Genomic DNA, 23280 nt, shown 5'->3' on the forward strand with positions numbered 1-23280 from the left:
GTGGTGGTCACTACACAGCAGTTTAATGCAACACAGTTCAGCTGATCCTTCAGCAGATGGCAATAAAAGCATGTTTCTTTGAGGAAATCAAAGTGCCATTCTATTCTTGAGTAGACGTTATACGGAAATTACAGGTATCTCATGATCTTAGTTTTTCATTTAATCTAGTTTCACTTAAAAATAACACTTGCTTCTTATCTGCCTGGATATCTGAGGTGAGTAGGAAATACATTTTCATTGATAAACACTACTAATACTGAAGTTTTGCATAGCTTAGTATTTTTGAAACATAGATAGAGATACACTAGAGCTAATGGCTAACAATGTATTATTCAGGTGCTGGTGACTATATGTACAGATGCAAACACACAAGCAGTCAGAAAAGTAACTTTCACCCTCTGTCTAAATCATTAAGATCTCATTTTATTGTTCTTGGTATTTGTTGTTGTTCTGTATGATCCATTAGCTCTCATCTTGCTTCTCCAAATACATAAAGTTTGTTGCTGCCCTGAGAACTTCCATATGGTTTGGATAAACCTATACGCAAACATTTGCTTAGCACCTAACTATTCTTTTAGTGGCCCCGGTACATGTTACTTTCATCCTTAATTCCCCCACTGTGGATTTTCCTGTTTAATTCAAACAAACATTATCAATACAGAAATAAATGTTTTATTTGGGAGAAATTCACACTGCAGAAAATCATTATGAACTTGCTGCTGACACTGGCAGGTAGTATAATTCAACTGAATAGCTAATAGTTTTTCATAAACCTTTAAACTGATGCCATGTGGGTTATCTTGCTATTTATTTCAGCCTTTTTTTCCCCTGAGGTTTAAGTGTTTGTCAAGTTCACATTAATTATCCCTCCAGGTGAGATTTTGTAAGGTAAATTCTGATGATGGTAGTATCATATTCTTCTGAAATACAGAAAATATATATTTGGCTATCTGAAACAATAGACATTTTCCAATTTGTGGTGTTTTTCAAATCCACCAGGCTTAATCAACAAAGAAATTGAATATTTGAAACATTAGTAATACTTAACCATGTGCAGAAATACCTCCAAAACTAATTTGTACTTTAACTGGCAAAATATGTAGCAAAAGGATCCCACACAAACCACTGCATCTTAAAAATAGAAGTTTAAAGATTAAAAACAACAACAATAATCAAACACCTTCAAGTCTCATAACTAATGATTCTAGTTGGGAAACACAAGATCATACATTTCCTTCAAATACATTCCTGCCATCTTCCTTCAGTGTAGGAACATGTGCCATTGTGTAGCAGCAAGTTTAGCACCTCAGCAGTTTGCTGGACAGTTAAAGTTCCCAAAATAAATGAAACTACAGAGCATCTGAGTATCACAGACTCTTCAGAACAAGTTTGTGGGATTCTGCTTTCAACTCCAGTTTGGGAAGGTTCTGTTCTTGAACAACTTGCTCTTTCTTTCCAAGATGGCAAAATCGCCCTGACCTTTTTTTTTGTTGCCATATGCTGGGCACAGGGAATCATTTTTCTTAATCAGGAGATGATGAACAAGCATCCCTGTTCCACTTGTACAGGTATTTTTAAACTGCTGCCCTTTTACTTCCCTTCATATCCCTGAAGAAGCTTAACCAGGAAATTACAGCAGAAAACATTTCTTCTGACAGATCATTACAACTGCATGGGAGGAAACATCTTTTCATCGAAACTTGTCTTATAAAACCAAATTCTTTGTGCCTTGCATTCCTTTACTCCAAATGTGAAATGAGCTAGAGCTGAGGCTGTTCTTGTGGTACATCTTCTGAATTTTCTGAGCTGGGCTGTGTTGCTGGATCTCTGTTGGTTCTATCAGGTGAACACTGGGTGCAATTCAGCCCACCTGGCATCACCTGTTCAGTGATGTCACTGAGCTTCTGGCTGACCAGTGCTACTTCAATGTATTGTTTACCCATTTGGACAGCTTCATCATAAGAAGGTGGCAACTCCATTGTGTAGGGACTGTAAGCTGGAGGGGACACAGTGCTCCTGTCCATGCCCACAAATAGTGAAGGAATAGGGACACTCAGAGGGTACTGGAATGAGCTGTATGCTGTGAAGAAAAGGAATGAAAAAAAATTAAACAGTTGCATGAAACCCTGATATAGAAAAGACTAATCCCATTCTTCTCCAATAAATTATGGACTCAATTTTTGTTTGCAGAACGTATGCACTGTAAACTAAAAGCTACCACTACAGAGTTACTTTATGGAATCTGTACACTGTCCAAAAAAAGAGCTGTCAGAAGAGAAAATGTCTGTGCATATTGCCATCCAGCTGTTACTGAAGAACACCTGACACTGTAGGTGTATGCTGTAACAGAGGCAGTTCCAGCTGGGTTCCTACACCAACAACTGGGAACAACATCTTAGGGTTTGAGATAACGTGGTCTGAAATAGTTGGGCAGTGAGGTGGGCAGAAAGAGTTAAAACAAATGGAGCAGTGAGAATTAGAGCAGATGTGAGAGGGGACACGTGAGAGTTTAACCCCCCACAGACTTTATTCTAACTTCTGCACCATTAAATCCTACTTGCCATCTGCATTCACTTACTGCGTGGCCCTGATGACACTCAGTTTTCCCATGCCCTCCCTGTGGATTTGGAAGATGTTCTGAGAAGAGCTCAGAAAGTTCCTGTTGTTGCAAGGACAGAGCACAGCACTCTGGACACTTGCTCTACCACAAAGCACAGCTGAGTAGCTGAGTCCCATGGGTACTTACAGGTCACTGTGCTGTGGGCTGTGCTGTCGCTGTCAATAGCAACACCAGTCAGATCGTAGGGGTGCCGAGGGAAGGGCTGAACTGGAGGCCTCTTTTTCCGGCAGCAGAACTTGATGCAGCTGGCTGTGATCCCACAGAGCAGGAGCATGAACATAGTCAGCAAGATTAACCTTGGAAGCGGATGGAGAACAACATCGTAAAGTCAGTGCTTACGTTTTGCTTCTTCTAGAGATGAATATAATTTTGTTCTAAATGGGTGAAAGACAGGCCAAACCTTCCAAACCTTCTCAGGCGCGGTTCTGAATGGGTGCTGGATCACAAACAATCACAAATCGAAGTGCTACTGACTGTTGGTACAATCCTTTCTGGCTCACAGATGCTGTGATGTTAATTACCTTGGCTTACGTGCAGTGAGAACGGCTCCACTTTCAATGGCAAGGGTTTGTAGAAAAGGCCTCAGTAGCATTCTGTTCTTTTCTCCAAACCAAAGGTAGTACTTGTCCATAAGAATCATGTTTCCAAACAAAACATTCCTTTAATAACTGTTTTGTTTGGTTTTAAAGAGAGAATGTTTCTCTTTAGTATGAGTCAGATGCACACACAGACTACACTCAAAGTTTAGATTTGAGGGCCTCAAACTTCCACAAATTTCATGCATTTTCATGCAAATTACTGTTTTAGAAAAATGCTTTCAGGGAATTTAAAACCACGTGCCAGAAGTGCATGCTGTCCTACTATAACTTTGCAATGAAACATCCCTGTAGTGCGAGGAGCGTTACCTCAGCACTAGCTAATCCTTAAGTCCTCACACCCAGGAGTTGCCCGCTAGTGTGCCATGAAATAAAGGATTGTGAGCCCTCACACGCTGCCTTCTGATGGAGGCAGAAATCACCTAGGGAAAGGTATCGCAGTGCTATCAGTCTCAGCACTGGCTCATTAGCTGTCACGATTTCAATGCTGCCTAATTGCAGAAGCCTTAAAATACATTGTATAATATGTATTTTTAAATGGCTCTATATCAACACATTCTAAGAAAGCAAAGAATGACAATGAAAAGTAACCAACTCACTCTGCATGTCATCAAAATTAATGGTATGTGACAGAATGCAAACTCCAATGTTAGGGTACATACAATGCATGACCTAGGCCAGAGACCAACCCACTTGTGGCGAGCCCTTTGCCTTTTACTCACCATTATTTTTCCCCTTTCAGTCAAGCAGCCAGGGAACAGTTTTGTAAAATCACCCTGAGTTCAGAATGACAAACCCGCGCCACAAGCTAACGGTGCTGTGTCCCATAAAAGGGAGTGAGCTGGGGACTGCACAGGAGGCAGCGCAGTGCCAAGCCCTAACGAGCCCGTTCTGGGCAGCTGCCATTGTGCTCAAAGTTGTTTATTTAGGAAGAACAAGCAAGCGCTATGGCTGAACTTGAGCGTACTCAGAATGGAAAGATGACATATCCCTAGATGAATGCTCCGTCCCGCCTGACACCGTATCTCCTCTGCGATGCGGTCATTCCACTGGTGGCTTTCATAAAACAGGAGAAACCCTTTCCCACATTGTGTCTTGAAAGGAGCATTCCCATTGTTTTACTGCAATTACTGCTTATTATTTACTATATGTCAAATTACTCCGAGGTTAGTAAGATTAACAATCGACTTACCAGACATACCACAGACTTGTCCAGTTAGACATGTTCTGAGGGCATCTGTGAAGGAAGGTGGATAATTCACTGGTTTAAGTATCTGCACTCAAGCAGGAAATACATGTCAGGGAACACATTTTTGAGTTGAAAAAGGAAAAGCAATCATCTGGGATATGGAACAAAAACACCCCTGATTTAGTTTCAGAGGACTGTTCCTCATGGTTGTAACATTACTCCAGCTGCGAGCACACAAATCCCACTGTGTAAGCGGGGTCCTGGGTGAAGAACTGTTTTCAAAGTGGAACTTTGCTGTTGCTTAGGAGAGAGAACTACACGTGCTGGATTCTCAGAACTATGAGGCAGTTATTTCACCTTAACAAGGGTGAAGTGCCACAGCAAACGCTCACAGAGTCTCAGAATATCCTGAGTTGGAAGGGACCCACAAGGATCTTTGAGTCCAGCTCCTTAACCCAGCCTAACTTCCTACTTCTCCCAGATACTTTTAAATTACTTTTTCATAGCTCCAGTGCTATGAAAGCTTCAGTGCTTCACAGCTCTGTGTACTCCGTAGCTCCAGGAATGTTTTATTCAGAGCTACCTACGTACAAAGAAAAGGGGAGAGCTTCTGACACGTTTCAGAGTGCGGCGTCCCAGCAGAGCTGCAGGTGACAGGGGGGGCTGCCTTTGCAGAAGACCCTGGGGAGGCGCAGCAAGGCCAGCCGGGCCACGTCTGCGAGCCGGTGCGGGTCTGGGGGATAAAAAAAAGCAGCACTGGGCGGCCAGGAGCGAGTACCCCTCTGCTCCGCTAAGGTCACTGGAGCGGGGTGGGCGCAGATTCGCCCGGCGTTGGGTACTCACCGGTCGGAGCGCCTCCAGCCGCGGGCAGGGGCGCGGAGCGATGTCACCGAAAGGAGGAGAGGAGCGGGGCCGTGGACCGCCTCAAGGGCGAGCGGGGCCCGGAGGCGGCAGCGCCGGGGGAGGAGCCGCCGAGGCGGGGCCGGGACCGGGCTGCTGCGGGAGCGGCTCCGGGGGCGCCGGCCCCGAGGGGTGCGCAACGCTCCCGGCTCCGGCTGGGCGGCCGCGGGGCTGCGGCTCGGCGCTTTTCGCGGGAGGCCGACGGCGGCTTCGTGTGCTGGACACTCTTCTGCCTGTGCAGCGTGCGAGAGATGGTGGAGGAGTCGTGGAAAAGGATCGAAAATATTAAAAATAAATAAATAAAAAAGGTTTGGGAAAGCAGAGTGTTTCCCTTTGTAGAAAGTCTTTTTAAAACGCACAGATGAATGAAAAGGCATCATCTACTCCCCGGAAATGGCCTTGCTCCAAAATAATTTAACCGTGCTCAACATTTCAAATGTATAAATTAAGGACCTTCATGTTGTTATGTCTGCCTTGCAATAGCGTTGATACTATTTGGTAAAAACTTTCCAGAAACTGTTTCATTACTTCAACTATAGCAATTATTACAGCAGCTTTTCCCCTTCTAAACGACAACTTTTCTGCAGTTCCCATCATGGTGAAGCCCTGCACGCAGCCCTTTGCATCAAAACTCTCCCCTGGCTGGTTACAGCAGTCCTGCCCTCATCAGGGAAGAGCAAAACATCCATCAAAGGTCACCCACATCCACTGTGTATGAATGAACACGGCTTATTTCTGCTTCAGAGTAGGTGATTTAAAGGTCAGACACCTTGCCAGCACCGATACAGCAGAGGTCAGTTACATGCCAAAACCCCTCCTGCCAGCCCATGTGAAAGATGATCAGTCACAGTGGCTGTGCTATGTGGCTGGGTAAGCAACAAAAAAAGGCAACTAGAGCTAAAAAGCAGGGAACTAATTAATGGATTATGAAAGGTTTTAGTTGGAGAACAAAGGGGAAGATCAACTAATAAAAGAGCATTTTGCTGGTATTCAGGTGCCTCAGTGGTTTGTATTTGGCTGCTTGTATAAAATCTCCTCCAGTAATTAGTGTGACAAACCACAAGTTATATTTACTTATTTTTCCCTGAGATTTTAATGCAACAGGAGGAAATGTATTTGGACTTGGGTTGACAGAGGTTTCTTCTGCAAGAGCCATGGATTGGTGCCAAAACACTGGGAACAACGCCAGACCCAGTAGCTTGGAAGTTACTGGGTTCAGTGGTTCCTTCTCCAGCTGATAGGGCTGAAGCCCAGTCCTCTAAGGATCAGTAATGTCACGTGTTGGTGACTGGACTACTTTCCTACAGGACCACCCAGGGTCATGGGATCATTGGTCACTTGGGAAAAGCTCCGTTTATAAGTGTGAAACAACCTCTGAAGTCACTGGGTAATCCCAACATGTATTGATGAGGTGTATGACTCTAGGACTTGCTCTGTCACTTCCTTTCTGGTTTAGAAATGAGCTAGGTGCAGCTTCTAAGGATTATAAAAATCATACATGGCTGTGAAATGCTTTCTTATTAAAATAGAGCTGGATGAGAACCACGAGGTATTTAGATACACACTTCTCTGAAAGTAGAGGAGTTTGCATCTGGCCATCCAAGAGCAATTACAGATGCAAAACTCAAGTCTGAAAGCGTAGTGTTCAGAAGTACAGTTACAGGAACAGAAAACTTACCCTTCTGGAAAACTTTGATGCATTTCTGCGGATAGATTTTCAATATTATCCTCACATTAAGGGCTCCATCCTTCCTGGAGTCTTACAACATGGAAACAGGAACATCAGATCACATTGAGTTTCTCCTGGCACTTTTGATACCAACTGCACTATGACTGTTGCTGGCCAGCACTGAACAGGATTTTTTGTTTCTTCAAGAGAAAACTTGCATGAAGGCTTAAGCTGCTGTGTTGAGCTTCTGGTAGTTGTGAGGTTGGCATGAAGCCATGCAAATGTAACGCAATAGGGCTCTCAGCTGTCTTCACCTGATGTCCTCAAGGAATTACCCACAAACCCGCTATTTTTAGTTCAGCTTGATGTGTCTAAATTGGCAGCAGAATTGGTTCCTATAGTCACTCGTGTCAGTCAATTTTCCGTTTCCTGTATTTTCATATCCATTATATAAAACAATTGTTTAGGTAGGAGCAGCCACATATAATTCCTAACTTTTCAGTAGCCTTATGGTGTGCTTTTCAGGTAACTGCAATTTTGTATTGTGAAGATCAATTTGGTCAGTTGTGGCACTTCCCTCTTCAAATTGTGCTTGGGAGCAAATCTGTCTTGGCTTCCCACTGCCTCTTTTTTCCTTCTTTCCAATCATTGACGTTAGGCCATATCATGAACCATTCTGATGTTGGCGAAGAATTGGAGATCTGCAGCTGTCTGTAGTGGGAGAACCCAGGTTTTAGAGTGGGCCCATTGCTCACAGTGTTTTTAAAAAACATTAATGTAGAATAACCCTGTGCTCATTTTGAAAGCATTCCCAGAAATAACTAACAGATGTTATGCATAGTTTGGGAACATTTACGTTTCCAGAATATTACTACAATATGCATCACAAGCCATAGCTTGGAACTATAATCAGGATCCATTGTATTAAGGAGTACACAGACAAAACGTAGTTCACAGAGCTCAGCCTGGTACAGGAAAAATGGATGATGTTAAAAGCTACTTGTGTTGTCTTTGACTGGTGCCTGACACAGCAGAGCCAGAATCAGAAAGGGAGAATCCACATTTGATTCTAGCTGCTGTTTCTGTATTGTATGCATTATAAACATCAACAGCCAAAGGACCAGCTGAACAGCTCAGCATTCACGTGGCCTGAAACAAGTTGCAGAAATCTCATCCATTTTTCTCTTCTTTTTCATCAGTTACACAAGCGTTTCCTACACAAAGTGGAAAAATAGTTAAAACATTTCTGGGGACAAGTGCTTTACTGCTTTTTCCTGCGGTCTGACTGACACATTATTCTCTATATTGTACTTGCTCTGTGCTCTTCCCTGAACTGGATACTGCTTCTTGAGGAAGGACACTCTAGCTTCCCCAGCAGCTGGCACAAATCTATTCTCAGTGTACATCTGTTTTTCACTGAATTTTCTCAAAGTTCCTGGATAGGCATGATCTAGACCAAATGCCTAAGCACATTCAGTGATTCAGTACACAGTGTGGTCACTGTAGCCTTGACCATGTGTCATGAGGATGATTGCACAGTGTATTGTGAAAATAACTGCCCAAGAGAATTGGAGGAGACTTAAAAATAAAAGCTTTATTGTAGTCTTAACAGGAAAAAAAATATCAGAGACTTTCTACATATGTGAAAATGAGGCCAGAAAAAGATACATTGCTTGAAACTCACACATTTAGAAATTCAACAAAAATATGCCTGAGTGAATTTGCCTTTGGAAAACACTGGGATTAACAGCAGATGCATCCAAGTGGCCCCTTATGTTAATTCTTCCTTCTACTACAAGGTTATTGTCACAGTCAGTCTGAAAATAAAACTATTGGAAACAGAGTTTATACAGAATTTTGTAAAGAAAAAAAAGAGGCAGAAAATGTATAAGTTACCTTCCTTTCTCTCTCCTACCTCCCCTTACATATCTGCAGCAATCTCAAAATCTTTTCATGTTCCAACTGAGATCCAAAGACCTCCCCAAAAATATAAGTCTCCATTTTCCTTCCCATTTAGCTTGGTTCCATCAGTTACTGGGAGCACACGCTGATATAACTTTCGCCATGCAGATGATTCGGTAAGATTCCTTAACGTCACCCTTTAAGGTCAGGAGGGCTGTCTCCATCACAGGGCCAGTGGTCTACAAAAAATGCACACACAAAACCAACCTATTTCTTTCGCACACAGAGCAGGTTAGTTGATCAAGGTCTAAAGCAGTGTATGTTTCAGTTGTAAGAGGTGCCTGTTAAAGCTGTTGGTTACCTCTCTTCCTACTTGGTTGGCTTTTTCATGTTTTCACGCAACACTCACACTGCAGTAAGCAAAGCAGCAATGACTAAGTGCTCTATCTGCAGAGTGCTGCCGATACTGCCACCACATTACCACCACAACTGGGCAAAGCAAGTGACACGAGTGTGCTGCAGTGAGGGTTAGGGAAGAGATGGGTCCTGTTAGCCATGAGCTAGTGTTAAATCTTGTGTAACACCCCGTGGTTACCAAGAGCCACTATGTCAACCTCATGTGTCATGCCAGGAACTCTAGTGCCTTCCTTCCTTCCACACATGATGACAGCATCCTTGTAATTTTGCATCAGAGCACTCATTCTGCCATCCCACACACTGCTGACAACAAAAAGCAGCAGAGTGAATTATTTCCATCCCATGAAGATGAATCAGGAAGGGCAATTACAGCCCTATAGGGATGTTTCGAACTCTCACCAAGACTGCAATACAAAAAGGCAGAAGCAAGGTTCATGAGGTGGGAAATCAAACAGGTCTCAGTGACCTCCAGGAATATTCCAAAAAAGAGGCACTCACAGACAGAAGTGTGGACCCCAGGGCAGAATGATCCATGGAAACAGTTCTCTGTCAGTAGGACTGCAGATTTCCTTGCAAAGGGGGATATTAAGAAGCTCACTTCATCACTGTCACCAAAGCCGTGTCTTTTAGTGAACAGCAGCAGTATTTTGGCACTACATGTATATAATGCAGTGGCCTGTAAAAAGTTATTTTATGTCCTATAAAGTGCAAGTGAATGATGCTTGCTCTTCCCATCACACATGATTTGAAGTCTAAGACAAGATAGCAAGGCTCAAAATCATACCTATAGTTCCTGGACTTTGTTCCCATACCAGTGTTTATACCAACCTAAACTCTCTTAGGTGAAGTGTTCCATCATCCTAATGTGCCCAAGCTGCCTGGTACCCTGACATCTCAAAGATCAGCCTTTTTATTGCAGTCTGGGAAGCAGTGTGCAACTGTTACTTACATCCAAGTCAGCAGGTGGCACCCAAGAAACGCTGATGCATTTTACTTGACCACGATCAACGGTTCCCTTGACAAATTCAACACTGAATCCCTTCTTCTGCAGGAGTGACAGGTTATCAAAACTGAACTCCACATTCTACAAGAGACACATAATGTACCTTCGTTACAGCCAGTTCAACTTCTTCACACGCAGTCACTGTTTCTTAAAGTTTACATCGCACAGATGCTATATATGACCCTTGTTTGCCAAACTACTTCTGCCATTTGAAGTTGCAAACATCCATCCTGTTTGCTGTCACAGGTTGTCATAAAATATGGTATAAAAAATGAGAGGATCAGAACTGCCATTCAGTTCTGTACTCAAATTTCTGTATTTCAGTATCAGGGAAGGAAACTGGTAATTGAATTCTGTTTACTTTTAATACCATAATGCTAATTCCTCTCATTAAACCCTGAAAACAAACAAACAAACAAAACCAACCAAACAAAACAACCCACCTTTTGCTTTCATATGCTGATCTTTTATAATGTTAAGTTTGTTAGAGACCCTGAGAATTGCATTTTTAATTTAAAGAGCAAATTTTTGACAGAAGGAACTAGTAACCATTTGTACTCTATCAATATTTTTGCAGCATCTGACATAAATTTCTTATTTTCTTCACCTTCTTAGTTGCAAACTGAGCTGTCCGTATAGCTCCAACTCTCAGTTCTGTTTTTGCTGGCACCAGAGAATTCTCTCCCTCGATGTGCTCCAGTACCAGGAGAATGGATTTCACTGGTTCTTGTAGCTCTAAACAAATATGAATCAGGTAGACTTTGAGACCGTCAAAACTGAAGGATTATCAGTTTAGAGCAGAAATAAATTATGCCAAGATGGCTCAAAACAAAGTGATGTGGCACATTCATGAGTTGGCATAGATAAGGAGATCCCTCTTACAGAGTTAGTGAAGAATCAAGCAAAAGCAGGTTTTCTATTTGTCCTGCTTTTGGCTGAGATGGAGTAAATTCTCTTCACAGTAGCACGTATCATGCTGTGTTTTGGATTTTGATGAAAATTGTGGCAATAACACACTAATGTTGAGTTGTTGCAGAGCAGTGCTTACGCAGAATCAAAGCCTTTTCTGCTTTTGCTGCCTGCCAGCGATGAAGCTGGGGGCCAGGACAGCGGGTGCAGGCTGCCCAAGGGGATGTCCCCACCACGAGGTGCCCTGCTTAGCAGGACAAGCCGGGGCACTTGCGGAATGATGGCATTTGACTTCCGAAACAGCTGTTGGGCACAATGAGCCCTGCTTTCCTGGAAGTGGCTGAACACCAGCCTGCTGACAGGAAATAATGAATTAATTCCTTATTTTGCTTTGCTTGCGTACGCAGCTTTGGCTCTGCCTACTAAACTGTCCTTATGTCAGCCCAAATTCTCACACTTTTACCTTTCTGATTCTGTTCCCCATCCCATTGGGGGGAGAGCAAGCAAGCGGCTGCATGGTGCTGAGCTGTCTGCCAGGGTTAAACTACACCACCATCACTTCTAATTCATGTTCGTTTTCTAGCCCCATGGCATATACATTGTGCGTACTATAGTCCTACTTGTGTACGGTAAGTGCTTGTGTTTATTTATAGCTCAGGAGCTAGAAGGTGCTTACATACCATCTCTGAACAGAAATCCTGTCCAAGGAAATTAAGGGAGGATAAATTCATACCCCTGAAAGCACGTCAACTTCTTAACAGTACAGTCAGGAGAGTCCAGGCTATTTTATTAGATGGGAAATAATTTTATAAATATTTAATGCAAGTAGGAGAAGTAGCAGACAGCAAATACACCCTAATTCTCTGTCTTAGTAATAATTACAATAGCTTTTTGCAAGGTAAGGTACACAGATAGATTATATTAAGACATCATTGCGTTAGAATTCAGATAAAAGCCTTTCTTAAGGGAAGGTTTCTTTTTGTGTGTGTGTGTGTGTGTGTGTGTTACGAATATAGGCTACACCATAATGCTTATTCATTCTGGATACTGAAAGGTTATCTTTATTTTGTAATAATGTGGCAGCATATTACCTTCCTTGAGTGCTTCCTGCGATGACACAGGTAACATTACAGCCAAGGACTCGATGGGCACATCGAGTGGAATTCCACCTTCCACAAACATTGGATGTTCTTTTGCTGCACCCTTTAGCTGGATTACATGGGCTATTTTCTATACAGGACAAGAACGCTTTAGATGCAGGTTACAGCTTAAGTAGCAGTGTAACTGCAATACTGATACAACAGCTTCAGCTCCTTAAAAATTACATCTGCCTATATTAACGCCAAGAGGTGCCCCACACTAACACAAGGATCCTGCATCTTACCTTTGTCTTTTGGGTGTCACTCAGGCATTTTCTTTTCTACAGCCTTTCATTCTTGGGCAGTGCGCCAAAGAAAGAGACTGGACAAACTATACTAAAGCTACTAAAATGGGCAAAATTTATCTGTTGCCAAAGACAGCTTCAAGTTTGTGAATTTAGGACAGTTTTTATTCATCTTACTCTGGTTTTCATTCTTACCTGCAGATCCAAAGATAACCTGGAGATACAAAACTTGCAAGGAGAGCAGCAGTACTTACTTGTTCACTACCAGTTTCTACTGTTTGCAGTGCCTGCTGACAGTCATTAGTTGGCACTCTTCATTAACTTTTGGGCCATCTCTTTTGGAACATGGCACAAAGCTACCTGCAATGCTGCCAGCCTGTGTATCCTGATTTGGGCTCTGTCTAAGCTCAACTGCTGCTCTACAGATGGAAACCTCCTCCCGCACGCTGAGTGACTGCAGAAGCAGCTTCCTGGTACTCAGCGCACCTGCCAGTTTGCACTCTGCAGTCTTATTTCCACTCTCCGCTACAATTAAATGTTGCTTGCAGAGAACCCGGTTGGAACTGTGCTCAGCAGTGCAGCAGCAAGCTGGCTCCCATCACCTCCCGTGTACACAATGTGGACAGCTGGGTAGGAGACAGGACTGAATCCCAAGTCACAATTGGTATGAATTAGGAACTGAGAATTTAAAGCCTGAAAAAAGCCAGTGAGCCCCAAAACTGTCACTTCCTACCCCCATCAATTTAATATAGATAATATTTCTGCCTACAAATCCCGTCCACTGGATATAATTATGTGAAACTCCTACTAAGACCCATGCTGCTAAAAATACCATAGGTCATATTTAGACTTCCATTTCATTATCAGGTATCTTGATTGCCCCACCTTGCCAAAGAGCACAACCTTGAGACAGTCCAAATAGTACAGGCTTTCATGATCAGGACTGAAAGTAACAACAAAATCCTGGCTCTTCCCAGCAGCAATTTCTCCTTGTGTCGGAAAGATGCTGAACACGCTTAAACCACTATAGTTCTCTGTTCCTGGTAAACAGAAATAATGATATGAGTACGGAAGAACAGTTCTGTTTTCCTTCTTCATTTTTTTTTTAAACTAATTTCATTTTTGTTTTGTCTAAATTTCATTTAGATTTATTTATTTTTTACTTTAATACACTCATCTCTAATGAAGCTGAAGAGGCATCACCAACCTTTCCCTATACTCTCCAGCATATTTTTACAGAGATGGATATCCCCAAATATACTCTTTAATATAAATATTATATAAAAGGCAGTAGGGGCATATTCAGATTCAAACACTTGTGTCTCCTTACTTGTGGATATCTGCTCAGGCTGCATAACCTTGAATAGATCTACCAGGACAAAGTATTGCTGCTATTAGATATTTCATGAGTCCTTTTTTGTTTAAAAAAAAAAAAAAAAGTGGGGAAAAAATTACCAACAATCTCTGTTCTTTGCAAAGAGGACGTAAGAAAGGATGGAAGTCTCTGCTGATCTTTGTTCCTTGTTGGAGAAAGTGAATCCAGTTGGATGGAATATTGCAGGGTCAGTGTAGAAGTGTTCTGCATCTGATAACACGAATTTACACGACAGCACTTTCATTAAGAAGATTTTCAGGACTGTAGGATCCATACTTTTAAATTGGATGAATTTAGTTTGCTGCATTACTCCACAGTTGTGTACCCAGATGCCACACACAGCATGCGTTACTGCCATCCACGTGCAACATCTGCTCCTACCCCTCAGCAACAGGGACCAGCCTCCTTTTAAGTCTTGCAGCAAGTAATGTATTTTGATTATTGATGTACTTAGAGGAGAAAATTTCTGCCTAAATCTTGTACTGTTTCTGAATTTGTGGAAATCTGCAATATATGAACAAGTGATCAGTTAAACTGTTCCCTACACTGTACCATGGCAGACCTCCATGTGCTCTTTGTAGGACAATTTTGCATTTCACCAATGTATCTGTCAATGTATCTCTGTCTCTGTGGACACAGAGCAACCTCAACTGTGAGGGGAGTAATGGACAGAATAAAGAAAGAGGGCAAATATTTCTAACACTACTGAAAGCAAAGCTGTTTCTGGCTTCACAGATGTCTACATATCAGCTAGATCTATGAGAGAGATCACACAGACCCTTTCTCTTCTTGTATAGAAGGTTCTGCATCCCTGTTATTTGCACAGGCAGAATCCTGCAGGCAGCACAGTTCTAGCAAACAAGATCCTCCCTGCACAGCACTGTTACCTTTAGCCCCAAACTGTCTCAGCCTCAGATTACTCTGCCAGACGTGCTGCTTTTAAAGCTGTTCTTTTGTCTACAGCTTGCTATTCAGCCTCACGTTCTGCCAGACTGGAAACTACAGAACTCCTCTTCCAACCTACAACTGCTGACGTGCCTTCTGGATCAGCATAGAGGGCTTTACCTCAAACGTGAAAGTTGTCTTCTCTCTGGCAAGGACATATCCCATATCCAGTACTTCCTCCACAGAGCAAACAATTGATGGCATCACCCCACACCCCATGATACTTAGGGTTAAGTTCTTTTGTGCTGTCCGGATGTCTAGCGCTTCAAAAAACTGCCAAGAAGAAGCTGGCGCTAGCTCATTTGATTAATGAACCCCCCCCACCCCACCCTGCACCCGCCCACAAAAGCAGCACCGGCTCCAAATCAGCCTCCCCTCCGGCCACTCCCCGCTCTGCCCCAGCTCCCCCAGCTCCCGTGGGCCATTGCTGCAAAACTCCTGGACACAGTGCACGGACAGCAATGCAAATGCTGAGAGGTGCTAGGCACAGGCACCAAAGTTTTGCTACAGACACATCCCAGTATTTAATATGTGTTTCTTACACCGCCCCTTATTTCCCTCTTTGTCTCTCTTTTCCGCATTACTGCTGTATCTTACTCACCAATTTATTCTCATTTGGAGAAAAAGAGATGATGAGGGCTTTATTTTCACCTGGCTCAAGTATTCTAACTGGTCTGACCAACAGGAAGGGACCACTGGGATTCAGAACTGAGAATCCTAGCTAGAACAGTGCAACTCAAGGAAAAAAGTGAATACAGAAACTGGAAATAAAATAAAACAAAACAAATAAACAAAAAAAAGAGATTCTAAGTATTGTTCAGACCAAAAAAATTGTAAATCAACCATTCATAAGCTCTTCCAGAGATCAGTAACTAAGAGAGAAGAAGAATATATTGGTTATATATCCTCAGGAAAATAAGCTTCACGTCACCTCCTGTCTCACTCCGAAATATAATAATTAAGTCTGAAATCTGCTACCTCCTCCTTACTTTAGTGTCAAACAGTTCCTACAGATGAAGACTCAAATTAAACTGTAACTGAATGGCAGATTAACTCACATATTCCAAATAAGGATACTTCCAGCTTTTCTGGGGAGATATTTTGTATTGTAACTTGCTTAATTATTGTGTGGCCTGGTAGGAATGAAAACAAAATTCAAAAACACGATGAAGCTCACTCTACACTACCACTTCTTTTAACTCCTGCTCATATTTGCACCAAACATTTGTTCTGTATCTATGGCTAATATACAGTAAAAACTCATCAAACTTTTTCAAATTTGGACAGTCAATTATTGAGCTCCTGATTCTATGTTTCAGGATTAGATCAGCTTTTTACATGCTCCAGCTGTCCAGATAGGCTCCTAATTTTCCTCCTGAATACCTTTTACAGGGCTAATTTCTATACTGACTTTTAAAAAATCCACTGAATGTAAAAATAAAATGCACAACCTTGAATAAATTAAGATCAGACAGAAAAAGCTCAAAGCTTGAATTCAAATTTCATACCTACTGCAACATCACCAAAATTTACTGTGTTTTTTCCATTATCTGAAGTGACCACAACAGATGGTGCTACAGCTGGACAGTGCAACTCCAAAAACAAGGTGTTATAGGGGCTGAGGAGACAGTAAAAGAATATTTGCTCATAGATCACACAGAAAAAAAGCTGTTGTCAGAAATCTGTTCCTATTCTGTTCACATGACAGGGTTTCATTAAAATGCTATTACAAAAGAAAACAATTCTTAGTGGCTGCTTTTTTTGTGTATTGCCTACGCAGAAAGATGGACTACATCTAGCTATTACATTTTTCATACAATTGTTTTCCAAGCTGCTTTGATAATCACGTCTTAGATTCTTATCCTACTAGTGGGGTGTAAGCACGCCTTTCTACCACTGACTACTGAAGTAATTAAGATAAGAAAACAATTTTTCTCCTCAGATGAATAAATTAACATCGCTACCACTTCCCTATGAAATTTCTGAAGTATCATAAATTGCAAATACTGTGCATTGTTCCAAATATTGTTTCAAGTCATTTGTGTTTAGAATACCTGCAGGTGAGACTTTCTGAGTCTTTCTTTTCGTCAATATCTCCACTTGCAACAAAGCACGGTATGATGTATTTTTCAAACCTCCCTCTGAAATTCCTCATCAGGAAAGCCTGGGCTTCCATATAACTTTCCGAACTAGAAAATGCAGGAATAATATAAATCATCTTTGCAAGTGAGTATACATGTAAGTTTTATACTTCATGCTTTACATAGCGAGTATGAGTTTATGCTTAGCAAGTATAAAAAAAATCAAAACTTATATACTGAGCTATTTGTGTTTACTTTGTCGTACATTCAAAATGCAACAGAGCAGTGATACAAAATGACTGTCTTGATGCACAGCAATGGATTCACCCTACTACATGGTTTGGTTTTCTGGTCAAAAATAAAATTATCAACCCACATTATAGATGCCCTACTAAAGGCTCCAAAATCCTCAATACAATTCCCTTATGTTGAATATGTAAGTACTGCAGTGCCTTTCAGTACTTGCACATCGTTTCAATTACATGCACACATGCATCACATTTCTCTAACGCAGCAAGCCTACCAATACTTTAAAATGGAAGCTTTCAAATATAAATTGTATTTTTATGACCTGTACTGAAAGTATATAAAAATTCTAATCAATGGTTCACAATGGACCTGGAATTTTAGTGAGAAATCTAACACCTGGTGCAGCACAACGTGTCTAAGCACATATTTACTTCCAAACATTTACTTATAAATTCCTCAGGATTTGGCGAGCAGAAATGTGGTTCTAAAAAGTTGAATTATATGCTAAACAAGGGACCTCAAATAGCAGATTTTGTATCCAAGTATCCAAATTGCTAGCAAGCACGCGTCAATGTCAATTCTCAGTGAGAGACACATATTAAAAAATGACTATTCAAAAACATACATATTGTGGCATCGTAAGATTTCTAAGATTGAAGAAGGCCACAACTAGTATGATGGACTATTTAAGCTCTCAAAAAACTAACTAACCCATACCCACGGATACAGACCATCAGATAGTTTCCATCTGGGCTGAATTTATTCAGCTCTGTTCCACTTATTCAGAAAAGGTATATTGTGTCGTAGTTTCTTTTGGTAATGAAGTTCAGCTCTCTAGTTGCTCCTTAAAATAATACTCTTGTTGGTTCAGCCAAATTTACCAGTGCAGCCATGCTCGTGCTTTCTGATATATTCTTTGAAGTCTTCAGTTTCTCTGATGCATATAAAGGGATTCGTTGCCTTACATGAGAGGTTACAGCTGCATGGCTTATAAGCAGTACTAATTTTGGAAACAGCCTTTGCAATATAGCTGAAGTTATTTCTTCACTACATTTTGGTTTCTTGTCTACCTATAGGTTTTAGTAGATTTATTAAGCATTCATAAAAAGAATGTTGTCTAATTAGTAGAAGATGCTTTTGCTGACTTACTCAGGCTTTATCTCTTTGGATTCTGGTTGCTCAGAACTACTTGAAGAACTCAGGTATTTGCTGCTTCCGTCCCTTAGAAACTGTCTAGAAGAATGCTGTCTGGTAATGGGAACGTTTAATTTCTTTCCCTCTCTCTTTTCATCTTTCTTTTTCTGCAAATATACACTAAAATTATACACTGAGACTGATCACAGATAATGCAATTGACATCTGTTTACAAATACTCAGTCCATGGCCCAAGGATACAGAACCGAAGAGGCAACACGGTACAGTGTATGGATAATAGTAACAAGCCATAGACACAGTAGTTATCACAAACAGCTCTATAATGTTACATTAAAATGGACCTATTTTACCCCATCTTGAAAAAGAGTTCCCCTATTGGAGCAGAAAAGTAAAAATACTGTACAGCTCACTGGAATTTTACCTATTTAACCACACAAATAAAACCATAGGCGCTCACATAAGTTAACTGACCCACAGCATTACATATGAAGTCCATGTATGCAGTCAATCTGTAAGAAGTGGAGTAAATTTTTTTTTCTTTTTAGAGGAATACTTGCACTTAACATTTTCAAAAAAAAATCCTCTACAAATGCTTTTGAAAATGTTATAATGAAATAAAATTGACGTGTGGTCTGTTCACCAAGCAGTAAGAGCAGTAGCACATGCACACTCTTGTATAGACAGGTCTTACATTAATGATAAGTTTGGGCTTCATTTAATATGCAAATAGTGTAATGATAAAAATACATCTAGAGAAATATCTGGAAGTAATAGACCAAGAGCACGTGCTAGTTCTTAGCATTCCTTACTTGTATTTCTGCCCCTGTTGCAGCTGCTCTGCCAAGCCTCTGAGCTGCCTCTTCTCTGATTAGCTGATCTGACAATGTTGGTCTGAAGGACACTTGAATCAAGCTTTTCTGGGAGTGTGAAAGCATGCACAAGAATGATAGGCAGAATTCATCCCTCATACATGTATTATACCTACAAAGCTCAATAGGAGCATATATGTGACAGCAAAAACTAGTATTTTTTTCCCCAGTTAAATGAACCTAAAGACAAAGTTCACTTACAGCTTTTTTTTTTTTTTTTTTTTTTTTTTTTTTTGCAAGTCCACTACATTAGAGTGGGCTTGTTTTACATGACCAGTATTTTTTGATATCTGAAATTTCTTCAAATAAATCATGATAATACTGGGGAAAGAACATTCAGAGTGACAGCTCGCATCGATCATTAACTACATTTGATGGTTAACCACTCAAGTCTAATTTAAAATTATTTCAAGCAATACAAAGTCTTCCAGCTATGCTAATAATAATTTCTGTTTTCAGCTTCATATACAAGTGACAGAATTTGTAGAGATGTGAATGATCAAAAGACTTGTTTGAACACTTGACATTTAAAGTGAATTTACCTTCCCAGGCAATACAGTTCCAACAGAAGGCGTGACTGTCACAGGACAGTCTTCTGGCACATGGAATTCAAATGAAGTGGGTCCAACATGGGCAATTTCCCCACTGTCAATTCTTGGGACAGCATGAGTAAAGTGGTTGACACTCACATGGGAATTCATCACATACAGTGTTGCTGTAGACACATCATTTAGAGCTGTTGCAGCAAACTGAACTAAGGAATGAGACAATTCAAGAGGTGGGTGGACTCCAACTGCTCTGCATGACAGCTTGAATCGTCTAAAAATAAACACATGATAAATTGTCTCAGCATAAAATAGTCTCTTCATCAGCCCGGAAAACAGGGAACTGATCCTGTAGTCCCTATTTAAGCTGAATTTCTCAAGCCTGCAATGGGAATTTTGCCGAAAGATGAACAATAATACTATTTTTAATACACAATTGGCTAGTCCTTACTTGAATTCTTCCTCTATGAACTTCTAGAAATACACCCGGTCAAATCATTAAGTTTTTGTCATCATTATTTTAGTAGCATGAGCTTTATGTATGAAGCATTTTCCGTCTCTCTCACACATACACACAAGTAATTTCAAACAAAATTCTTTGGGAGTTCTGCTGAAAAAAAGCAAGCAGAACATTGCAGGTTTAGAAAGCTTGGGGAAAGCTAGCAGAAGACAAATGAAGGATAAAATTAACAGAAAAAAATAACATTAAAATGAGCAACTCTTACCAACTGAAGAATTTGCACCTACCTCATAGCTTTATCTTAGCCTTACCTTTTCTTAGCAGGCAAAGATTTCACTTCTGGACAGACTTATCTTAACAGTAGAAATTAAGCGTGATTTAGACTTCTACATTACCTATTACTCGACCAGTTTCTTCACATACCTATTACTCTCTGACTTGCAGGTCAGCTCAAAGCCATACTCTTTTGCCTTGTTGGCTTTAAAGATTATGTCCAGTGTCAGGCTTTCAAGGGGAAGAAGAACACCGAAGCCGTCATTTGGTTGAATTTCAACAAACTTCAAAATGGCAAAATATGAAATTACTGTTATTAGAATAATAAATTATCAAATAACATTATATTATTAAATTGAATTAATTTGATTAAATTAAACGTACTAATAAAATAAGACTAACAAGAAAATATTGTCAAGATAAGAAAACTTTGTTATTAAATGTACAAATGTCAGGAAAACAGCACTCTACTAGTGAGAAGCTTTCATGGGAGTTAGTGACTATTATTTGCCAATTTCTAATCTTAGAGTAAACTGAAAGGCTGAAATTTAAATTTATTAACTCATACTTCACTAGAACCTCTTCGCCGGCTTCCTACTGTCTATGGTAATCACCTTTCTCAAATGGTGTTTACTTACTATTCATAGAGAACTGAACGAAATATGATAAAGATCTCAACTGCTCCCCTGTATCTTTGAAGAGCTGATGCTTGTATGATGTGCAGATATCATGGTGACAAGTACCAGTATAATATCTACAAATGTACATTGTTCTGTGTTTATATTAGTTGGTAATGATTCAGGAATGTCTTACCATTACAGTTTAATCATGAAAACACATCCTTCAAAATAAAGCTTTAATGCTTTACTTTTTAAAGCTTTTCAAAGATTCTAACTTCATTCACTTAACTACTTGATTTTAATCCCTAAAATAGCAGAGTAAGGGAGAATGCATAATTAAATGTCAGGCTCCTTCTAGCTCTAATTCCAGCATACCGAACTATTTTGTACTGTGGTCATCATTCCATTATGAAGCTTGAACAACTCTTATTTTTTTTCTAATAATAATAATGATAATAATAATAATGGTAATAATAATAATGGTAATCCAGTAGACCAAGCCCTCAGGAAACTACCAGCTTCTGTGGTTAATTTAGCTTTCTCATCAACTTACAGTCACTTGGGAAATGCTTAAGCATGGTTCAGGGGATGATTCCTAATAAGCAGTTTGGACACAGCCATTCTGCTTTGAGGGCAAAGAGTTTAAACATTTGGACATAAACTGCGCAAAAAAGACACCAGATACTCTGTTAGTAAATTTCTTGGTGGAAGAAAAGGGCATTCTAACAGGATAAAATTATTAATCTTATGTAAGTAAGGCCAGTAAAGTCTTGTTGAAGAAATTTATACTGCTTGGAAAATGTTTATGGTATATCAAAGTGAAATTTCCATATATCAGTAACAGAACTTATCTGCATGTTTCCCCTGCACCGCTAGCAGAAATATTTCCACTAGTTTATCAGAACCAGTCTTGATTTATTTACACTTTCATTGAAACATTTCATAATAATTAACTATATTTTAATACAAGAAGAGGTGTGTTTGGGATAACCGCCTACCTCTGGAAGTCCCACAAATCCAAACTCCTGTGGCAAGATGGACTTGTTTGTTAGTGTGACATTTGTCTGCACAGCTTCATAGATTGTGCAGTATCCAAAATCGATTTCTGCTGGACTGATTTCCAATTCAGAAGTAGTAACAATTGCATGGACAGTAAAATTGACTTGTTTAGTCTGAGACAAATGGAAGAGCAATGAATAAATATCTGTAGCATTGCGAGAACAGGATTTAATTGAAACATCATTGAAAAAGGTACTACAAAAAAGCTGTTCTACTATATTCCTTGACAGTTACAAATGTAACATATCTATCTTGAACTTCAGCCTCATTGTTCTTCAAAAATAATCAATTTGCAAAAACAAACGAACAAAAACAACCACCATGCGGTAGTGGTTCATACTGAAATTCCGTATGTTAGGATGGAATCACACCTGCATCTCCAGGAAACAAACTCAAAGAATATGCTACATCTGCAGTACAGAAAGGAATAAAGAAATTGTGCTGTGGTATCTGAGACCTCTCTGTTACAGAAGAAGGTACTAGGGAATAAATGACTGCTAGCTAGAAAAAATCAAGCTTTCTGTATTCTAAACATGCTGACAAGAAAAAAATATCATCAGATCTGTATTATCATTGCAAGCACCTTTTACTATCATCATAGGACTTCAATTAGTAAAGTAAGATTAGGTATCATTAAGTGAACATTAACTACAATAACAGATTTACATCTATTGTCAGTTGAATAACCGGCATAAGAAATGAAATTCCTAACCTTATCTGCAATCAGAATTGTCACTGGAACTTCCAGAACACTCGTCTCTTCATTAAAATAGCTCCCTGCATCTCGAGGAAGAGAGTGCCTGAAGTAAACAAACAAAAAAACATCTCAGAAGTATTTTGGCTATTTTCTAGCTAAGGGGAATAATAAACTCTTGATAGGTGCATTTCTGAACCAACTGAAAAAAAAAAACTCTGTTACTTAAGGTCTACAAGTTTTCTTCTTTTGGTTAAGTACCAACTCTGATGCTTCAATAATGTCAAGACTAGCTAAAAGTTTGTATGCCCTACACAAACAAGTATTAGGGAAAATGGTAAAAGAAAATTCCGATCGAGACCTTAA

The 23280-nt window shown here is 40.2% G+C and overlaps 3 protein-coding genes across 25 annotated transcripts in view; 1 reads left to right on the top strand and 2 right to left on the bottom strand.

The window, feature by feature from the left end:
* The window catches only part of GABRD (gamma-aminobutyric acid type A receptor subunit delta), a 94899-nt gene that overhangs the window by 22132 nt on the left and 49487 nt on the right, over positions 1-23280 (top strand). The gene's annotated exons all lie outside the window — the stretch shown is intronic.
* Positions 1-23280, bottom strand: part of CFAP74 (cilia and flagella associated protein 74) — an 84654-nt gene that overhangs the window by 1053 nt on the left and 60321 nt on the right. For 14 of the 19 annotated variants that reach the window (XM_027443279.3, XM_021266598.4, XM_013091703.5 and 11 more), the window contains 17 exons: positions 22933-23020; positions 22160-22333; positions 20692-20825; positions 19806-20082; positions 19204-19311; positions 18389-18540; positions 16964-17098; positions 16418-16527; positions 15987-16042; positions 15511-15630; positions 15030-15182; positions 14045-14174; positions 13475-13629; positions 12297-12435; positions 10904-11031; positions 10243-10377; positions 8548-9115 (listed from right to left, as the gene is read on the bottom strand). In XM_027443279.3, the coding sequence (XP_027299080.1) occupies positions 9002-9115; positions 10243-10377; positions 10904-11031; positions 12297-12435; positions 13475-13629; positions 14045-14174; positions 15030-15182; positions 15511-15630; positions 15987-16042; positions 16418-16527; positions 16964-17098; positions 18389-18540; positions 19204-19311; positions 19806-20082; positions 20692-20825; positions 22160-22333; positions 22933-23020 (2308 nt within the window). In that variant the 3' untranslated portion in view covers positions 8548-9001. Of the gene's footprint in view, positions 1-8547; positions 9116-10242; positions 10378-10903; positions 11032-12296; positions 12436-12784; positions 13630-14044; positions 14175-15029; positions 15183-15510; positions 15631-15986; positions 16043-16417; positions 16528-16963; positions 17099-18388; positions 18541-19203; positions 19312-19805; positions 20083-20691; positions 20826-22159; positions 22334-22932; positions 23021-23280 lie in introns of those variants that run through there. The other 5 variants (XM_072026935.1, XM_013091705.5, XM_013091709.5 and 2 more) reach the window with 5 other exon arrangements.
* On the bottom strand, positions 657-5404 carry TMEM52 (transmembrane protein 52). 2 transcript variants are annotated; one of them, XM_072026942.1, is made up of 5 exons: positions 5249-5400; positions 4997-5138; positions 4409-4453; positions 2747-2916; positions 657-2080 (listed from the first exon to the last, which is right to left on the bottom strand). In XM_072026942.1, exons 3-5 carry the CDS (start codon positions 4438-4440, stop codon positions 1761-1763), a joined length of 522 nt encoding a protein of 173 aa, XP_071883043.1. In that variant the 5' UTR covers positions 4441-4453; positions 4997-5138; positions 5249-5400; the 3' UTR covers positions 657-1760. The 2 variants fall into 2 exon arrangements, with proteins under 2 accessions (XP_071883043.1, XP_027299091.2); XM_027443290.3 differs by lacking the exon at positions 4997-5138 and having other exon boundaries at positions 5249-5404.

The sequence above is a fragment of the Anas platyrhynchos genome, chromosome 22 (genome assembly GCF_047663525.1).
Source record: "Anas platyrhynchos isolate ZD024472 breed Pekin duck chromosome 22, IASCAAS_PekinDuck_T2T, whole genome shotgun sequence".
NCBI lineage: Eukaryota > Metazoa > Chordata > Aves > Anseriformes > Anatidae > Anas > Anas platyrhynchos.

Coding starts and splice junctions, on each gene's coding strand:
- TMEM52 (XM_027443290.3), bottom strand. CDS start 4,440: ATGTCTAACTGGACAAGTCTGTGGTATGTCTG. Junction 2,917..4,408: donor ACAAGTCTGTGGTATGTCTG/GTAAGTCGATTG, acceptor TCCGCTTCCAAG/GTTAATCTTGCTGACTATGT. Junction 2,081..2,746: donor AGCCCACAGCACAGTGACCT/GTAAGTACCCAT, acceptor TTTTCTTCACAG/CATACAGCTCATTCCAGTAC.